Source organism: Tupaia chinensis, unplaced genomic scaffold, assembly GCF_000334495.1.
Source record: "Tupaia chinensis unplaced genomic scaffold, TupChi_1.0 Scaffold000494_1, whole genome shotgun sequence".
In the NCBI taxonomy this organism is placed as follows: Eukaryota; Metazoa; Chordata; class Mammalia; order Scandentia; family Tupaiidae; genus Tupaia; species Tupaia belangeri.
This window is the reverse complement of record NW_006160006.1, coordinates 480,851-488,473: the sequence shown is the minus strand read 5'-3', so window position 1 is coordinate 488,473 and position 7,623 is coordinate 480,851. Positions and strand designations below refer to the sequence as shown.

Here is a 7,623-nt window from a genome sequence, read left to right as displayed (position 1 = left end):
TGGCCCGGGTTGCTTTCCTGCCGGGGGTCCTTCATCCCGAAGCTGACTTGGCCCATTGGCCTCACCCTGCCACCACCAGATGTATCTTCAGTAAGTGCGAAGGCAAGACTTCTGGGTCCCAGGCACATCAGCGGTTCATCAATTTCCTGACTATGTCATCTTTATTCTTAAATTCCCAAATAGAGACGCTAAAACACTTAATGTGTAAACAAAGATAAGAAATGACCTTAATGTGAACAAGAACTCACAGCAATGAAGTTAGACTAAAAATTTGAAGCCCTTAGAGAAAAGCAAATGTACAGAGGAGATTTTTGCTAGAAAAGGAGGGGCATTGGGAACCAATGGCTACGTTGCTGGATTCCCACGTAGTCGACCGCAATTCGCGTCCCGGACCCGGTGGCTTAAAACTCACACCGAGCGCGTGTGCGTGCGTGCCCAAGATCCCGAGAGGAGAATGGAAGAGAAGGGATTGTGGCATGACCATCCCCCCTGGGGGGTGATTTCTTGCTTTCTGTCTCTATGTCTCTCTCTGTCTGTCTGGCAAGCGCATACGCCCTATAGCTAAAACCTCTCCAAAAAAAAAAAGAAGAAACAAAACAAAACAAAAAAAGGAGGTGCACTGAGCATCCCAAGAAAGCAACAGGGGTACTCAGAAGACAGATCGGAGTTCAGGATTACCATTTAGGGTGGCCCTGCAGTTGCAGTCACACGCTACCGGGAGGAGCATGAGCCTGTGTTTCCGTGAGCACCATAAACCCGTCGTCTGAAATGGTACACATTTTTACACGTATTGTCTATTTCTCCCCCACTGAAATGTAGCTTCAAGAAAGCTCAGGATTGGGATCAGCAGTTGGCATAATGGCTATGTCGCTGGACTCCCATGTAGTCTACCATGGTTCAAGTCCCGGGCCCAGTGGCTTAAACTCACGCCAGGCGCGGTGAGTGCATGTGCCCTACAGGGAAAAAAAAAAAAACCTCTCAAAAATTATAAAAAAAGAAAGCTCAAGCTCTGATAACTGCTGTTTCTGGCAACTGGAACAGTGTCTGGCACAAAATAGGCACTCACTATGCAGTTGTTCATTGAATAAAAAAATGAGAGAGATAAGTCACATGCCGACAGCTGTTCAAATCCCCAGATTGGTCATCCTGAAACAAGTGGACACCCGGGCGAGTGCCCAAGATCTGATGGACTGGAGGAGGGGACCTTCCACATGCTGAGACTCTGTGGAGGGTGCTAGTCTCTAAGAGCCTGGTTTTTCATACCATTTAAAAGTTTCTGTAAACTCACAAATGAAGCTCAAATGAACCCACGCCAGAACGGTACTGCCTTGATTTGTCTGCACGGACATAGGCATCCTCATCTCACAAAAGCACATAGGTACACATGCTAAAGTGGGGTGTGCTCTGAACACATGTCTGGATTAGACCTAGTGTGACCACACCAATCAGGCCATCCTGGTTGTACCCTGTAACCAACCCAGTGGGGACATTTTCTTTTGCTCATCCAAAAGGCCAAATCACCAAACAACCCAGGATAAAGTTTATTCTGAGAGACCGATCTGGGAAGAGCAGCAAGCTGAAGTTGGCACCCATTTGATAGGCTCCTTTCCAGTGGGACTTTGCATATATATGCATATGTAGATATATGTAAATATCTGCACATCCATCTACATGTATACCTCCTCCTAAAATAACCTGTTCCTTCCTTCCTAGTAGATATTTCCTCTGCTAGTACACACTAACGTGTGTAAATGGTGCCACTGCACACAGATACACTGACCACAGATGGCAACGCGCATACAGCCCAGTGAACTGTGCGCACAGTAAATTTCCAACGCCAAGTCCCCAAGTAAGCTAGAATCCTATCATAGTACTCGCTCAGAAACTCACAGAGCCTTCGGTATTTGCAAAGAGAGAATGTGATAAGAGCCACTTGTGACAAAGTCTTATTCCCAGATTAAAAAAGTCTCTGTTGATAAAAAGTGTGTAGCTCACTGCGATGACAAACTACTTTCAGTGAACCCACTATCCCGAAATGTCACACCCGTGACTAAGTGCTGACGTGTTACATAAAAGCTGGAAAAGATATTATGAGCCCATTGAAATAATATCTCCCCCAGACCTAAAAAATAATGGCACTTGTGTCTGGAATACCTTCCTCGCGCTTTGTAACCCAAGACACCATCAACCATAATAAGATGACAATGACAACAGCATTGTATATAAGGCAATGTCACCACTGCAGTAATTACGCAGCACCAGGTGGCGGTCAGAGAAGACACGAATGGTGACGTGTATGCTTCACAGCATTTTCTTGAACAATTTGCCATAGGAGAGGCAGCAGAATATATGTTCCAAGTCCTCTTTTTATAATAAAGCAAAAATGAGGACCAGCAGATGACATAATGGTTACATCACTGGACTCCCATGTACTCAACCAAAATCCCAAGAGGAAAATGGAGGAGAAGGGATTGTGGTGTGGCCATCCCTCTCCTGGGGGTGATTTCTCACTTTCTGTCTCTCTCTGTCCCTCTGGCGAGCACACGTGCCCTATAGCAAGAAAAAAGTCTCTCTTAAAACATATTTTTAAAAAAGCAGAATTGGAGGGCTGAGCTAAAAATACAGTGCTCAAAAAGGTGGAAAATTTCCATTGCAACTCTTCCCCCGTACCTGCCTCCCACCTTCCAATTCAGCTATTAATCAATCACAGCCTCGCTGAGCTTGATCCAGTGACATCTGCTATGTGGTGCTCATCACCCATTATGATCAGCTCAGAGAGGAACCTGGAAGTCCACTGTGGCCCGAGCAAAGTCCAGCTCCTCAGTGCCAGAGCACAGGCTCCCTCCTCCGGCTCGCCATGCCTCCTAGTTGGGGTCATGCAGGTGGCTCCAAGAACAAAGAGCCTGAGGCCGTGGCTCTCAGCCTCCTGTTCTTAGAAAGAAACTGGATGAATAAGTAAACTCAGAACCCAGAGGAAGTTCTGTCATTCCCTGGCCTTTGCACCTTTCTCACCTGGAAATCCTCACAGTGCCAGATGAACCCGTCTGGAGGGGAGCTGATGCAATAGAAGAAGCAGGGTATAATCTTGGGTGGTGTGAAAGTAGAGATCAGAGGGAGTCATTTCAAGTCTAGTTAGAAATAATCTTGCCTTAATCCATTCCTGAAAAGTGTGTTGGTTAAAATCCAGTTTAGTGTCCATTTATATCAAAGAGAAAGAATTAAGAACTAGAGGGACCTCAGAGAACTTCCAGTCTTGTACAAACACCACATTTTGAATTGAGGAAGCTAAACCCAAAAAAGGTGATTACGACGGGCCAAGACTTAGCAGGGACTTAGGTTGGCGACTTGCTCAGAAAGCCTAGCAGAAATGTAAAATGGGGGTGGTGAAAGGAACGGGCCATGGGCACTGTCGGAACCATTTCAAGCTTGCTCCTAGCATCTTTATTGGCCCGTGAAGCACTATCCAGAGCAACATCCCATCACCTGAAGCTATTTCAGGCTTTCCCTGTTAAGACAGAAAGGGAAAGTGAGAAGGAACCGCCAAGGGCCAATGGCCACACTGCGGTCCCGGCTTCTCCACTCTCCGCTCGGGATTTTGGGCATGCACGCACACGCGCAGACACGCTTTTCCAGCCCCGGGGCTGGGACGCCAACCTGGCAGAGGGTCACGTGGGATACAGCGCCTTAACCTCCACGCCACCTGGCCATGGTCTCAGAGTTTTTCACTGAATCTCGAGTTCTCCATCTCATTTGATAGAAGGGATCCATCCATCTCATTTGGTTTGTCATCCAATTTTGCTTTGATGGGATCCACGCTTGTTTAACCTAACAAAAATGTTCCTTTACAGCTTCGTGCCACGAGAAAACAAACCATCTGTAGCAATCAAAGCCACGGATGGACGAGGCTCTATTTTGAACCTCTGACGCTGAAGGCAGCCAAGGGAGCGCGCTAATTCCAATCCCACCATGGAAGGGAGAGGAGCCCGCTTGCCTGCTCTTTGGTCTGGCTTGAGTTGCTTTGCAAATTGCTGCTGTGTGTGACAAGGTTCAAGTTTCACAGGCTGCCTCAGCTGTGGGCAGGTCTGGGGTTGGGCTCTCCTCTCCCCTGCCATAAAGAAATTTCGCATCTGGCCGGGATGCCTGAACCTCGGGCGAGCGGGCGGCGCCCTGGCGTCCACCAGCGCTCTGGGCCTGCCAGCGCCAGAAACCCCCACGTGCTCGCAGCCGCTGCGCTGGGCTGGGCGCCCCTAACCGGCCTTATCGGAGGGCAAGGAAGAGGGCTGAGTGCAGACCCGGCCACCCCGAGTCCACACCGCTGACTGCCGGGCGCTGCGCCAGGTTCGGGAGGGTTTTCTCGGTACTGAGAAACGCCGAGCGGGAGAGCGTGGAAGCTGGAGAGCTGCCCAGCGCCCGACCGCGCGCAGGACGCGGCGTCCCACACTCGGCGCCACGCGTCCCGCTCTGCCCCCGGCTGCACTCCCACCGCGACCCTGCAGCCCAGCGAAGGCTTAGCCGGAGGAGAGCGCCGGGTTGGCTGAGATGAGGACAGCGCCTCCCGGCCCGCCCGCGCTTCCACCCGCGGGGGCTGAGCCGGGGTCACCTTGGCGGGTGTGGCCTTCAGTCCAGGGTCCCGCCAGCGAGGAGGTTTCCACGGGTCACCTCCAGGCATGCCTCCCTCCCCGCCGCCCTCGTCCCGTCCCGCCTCTCACACCCCGACCTTCTCGGGAGGAGCCGGTGCGCCAGGAGACGCGGCTGCAGCCGGCATGGAAGGGGCAGCGCGGGAACCCGGGAGAGAAAAAGCGGGAACGAGGAGCCGCCGCAGCAAGAGCAGAGGAGGGTCCCACCCTGCCCTCCCTGGATCCCACTCCGGTGACCCCTCTCGGGGCCGGGGCCCGGGCTGGGAGAGCGCCCACGGCGCAAACGCAGCCCCTCGCAACTTTCTCCAAGCGCTCCTCCGGACCCGCGCAAGCGCCCCCTGGCCGGGTTTGCAGGTGGAAGGCAGTTTGCGCGCAAAACTTACGGTCGGCGGTGGCCACCCCTCCGCGGAAGGCGGCCAGACTCTGGAGCCACACGCCCAGGGCCACCAGGAGCAGAGCTTTGCTCGCCATCTCGGCTGCGTTCTTCTGTGAGAGCTGCGCGGCGCCGACGTGCGCGCGGACCGACTGACCGCGGGGCTGAGCCGAGGAGGGAGACGGCTGGGGCGGCGGCAGGCGCAGGGCAGGTCGCCCTTTAAAGGGGAGGGCAGGGCAGCTAGAAGACGCAGCTCTCAGGGGGAGGAGGAATGGAGTCTGACACTGTTTCCACTCCCAGGCTGCTTATGTGATGGGAAGTATGCAAATAAACCTCATCACCTATTGGCTATAAAATCATAAGTTGGGGGGAGGGCCTCAATTCCCTTCCAAATATTGGAGCAAAACTGCAGCAGGACCGAGCTTGCCAGCCAGAAGAGGGGGAAAGGGCAGCAGGGAGAGCTTGCTTTCTCCGAGGGGCTCCCACGTGCTCACCCTGGGGTCTCCCCACTCCCCAGGGGTCTTTCCCCAGGGCTCCCGTATAAGCACCAAACACGCTTATATCGTCTCTGTTCATACTCTGCCGTCCCCAGTCTTCCAAGGAGGGGAAGTTCAGGTGTTAACCTTCATTGGGTCAGTTTTTGTTTTGTTTTTCGAGAGAGAGATTTTAGCTTATAGGGCACATATGCTTGCCTGAGACACAGAGAGACAGAAAGGAGAAATCACCCCCCATTGGGTTGGCCACACTGCAATCCCTTCTCCATTCTCATCTTGGGATTTGGGGCAAGCACGCACACGTGCCCAGCGTGAGTGTTAACCCACTAGGTCCACGATGGTAACTACACAGGAGTCCAATGAGGGAACCATCACACCAATAACCCACTTCTCTTTTGATGGATCCTGTGTGTTAACTTGCTGTGACACCCCCCCCAAAAACAAACAAACAAAAAACAAAACAAAAAAAAGGTCAGTGTATGAACAGAGACATGGATGGCTCCTGCAGGCTGTATTCACACAACCTGGAGTTTTAAGATTGGCAAGAAAAGCCTGCTTGCTCTAACAAGTTTCTAATCTTTGCCTCATGCAAATTAATACCCAGTTCTCAAAGTCATCAAGGATAACATTTCATCTTCAGGGACAGACATCGAGGTCAAATCCTTTTAAACTGTATTGAACGATAAGGGCAAGAAGCCAGTCACAGAAGACACATGTCGTGTGATTGTCTTTGTGTAAATTGTCCACAAGAAGGCAGACGTAGAGACAGAAAGCAGAGTGATGGCTGGGGGGGCTGCGAATAGGTGGGATGAGGGATGGGAAGGTTGGGGGATGGGAAGGTTGGGGGGATGGCTAATGCAAATACCCCAATGTGACAGTGTGGTAGTGCTTGCACACCTCTGTGAATATACTGAAAACCACTTAATTGAATACTTTAAATGGGTAGACTGTGTGGTATGTACATTTTATCTCAATAAAGCTACTTTTAAAGTATCTTAGGCACGCATGTAAAAGAAGAAAAAGAACATTACACTCTATACTGTGCCTTTCTGCTAAAATGCTCAGACTACTTTAAAATATTTCTTTAGGGGCCATGAGGTGGTGTGGTGGTTAAGGCACTGGACTCCCACATGATTGATTGCAGTTCAAATCCCAGTCCTGGCAGCTTGATAATCACACCTGGTGCATGTGCATGCCCAAAATTCCAGGAGGAAAATGAAAGAGAAGGGATTGAGGTGTGGCCATCCCTGCTGGGGGGTGATTTCTCACTTTCTCTCTCACTCTCTCTTTCTCCTCTCTGGTGAGTGCAGGCACCCTCTGACAAAAGCCTAAACACAAAAACAAACAAAGAAAAAACCTCTTTAACTCTTAAGGATTTACATTAGCCAGGAAGAATAATCAATTAACCTATACTCCTCACTTTACAACTGAAAAACTGGCTGATAAGATCTGAACCTCCAATTCACTGCCTTCACTGGTCTGAATATCTTAATGTCTCCTATTAATCCTTCCCTTCACAACAACACCCCCCCCACACACACACACAATATTCCTTTGTAGGTTAGAAGGCTGAAAAGCCATGTAATTTAAAATAGGCTCACTTTCTAAGTTTTTCTCAAAAAAATTAAAATAAAAGCTGATAATACCCAAACAATTTCAAATCTGCTATGTTGTAGAACAGACTTGTAGTTGGTTTTGCATTCAGTGCCCCAACACCTGCATTGCATGCTCACGGTATACCTATACACATCCCCAAGTGCAGAAACACCTAGGGTCCTGTCTACGATACTCACACGGCCAAGTGCCCTGCATAAATACTATCTGACAAGACAAGTGAAGCAAAATACAGTTCTCTGCCTTTCAGAGAACTGCAAGGAGATCTCATACTGTTGCTAAAAGGATTTCTGATGTCTAGAAAGTGGGATTTTTAAAAATAAAATGATTTTCCAGGTTAACAGATAACACTATCAAAGTATGGGAGAGGAGTACAGTTACGTTCTTGTTTCATATGAAACCCGTTCTGAAGAAGCCTAGGCTGTCGCATTGCACGTCCCTTGGAGTTGCTGAGATTTCCAGGAAGAACGACCTCGCGGCGGGTCCGCCGGGGGGAACAGCATGT

The 7,623-nt window shown here is 50.2% G+C and overlaps 1 protein-coding gene across 1 annotated transcript in view; it reads right to left on the bottom strand.

The window, feature by feature from the left end:
* The window catches only part of LPL (lipoprotein lipase), a 29,989-nt gene extending 24,691 nt beyond the window's left edge, over positions 1-5,298 (bottom strand). The window contains exon 1 of the mRNA XM_006156436.3: positions 5,021-5,298. Coding sequence (XP_006156498.1) covers positions 5,021-5,108 — 88 coding nt within the window. The 5' untranslated portion in view covers positions 5,109-5,298. The remainder of the gene's footprint in view (positions 1-5,020) is intronic.
* Positions 5,299-7,623: the final 2,325 nt, after the last annotated feature.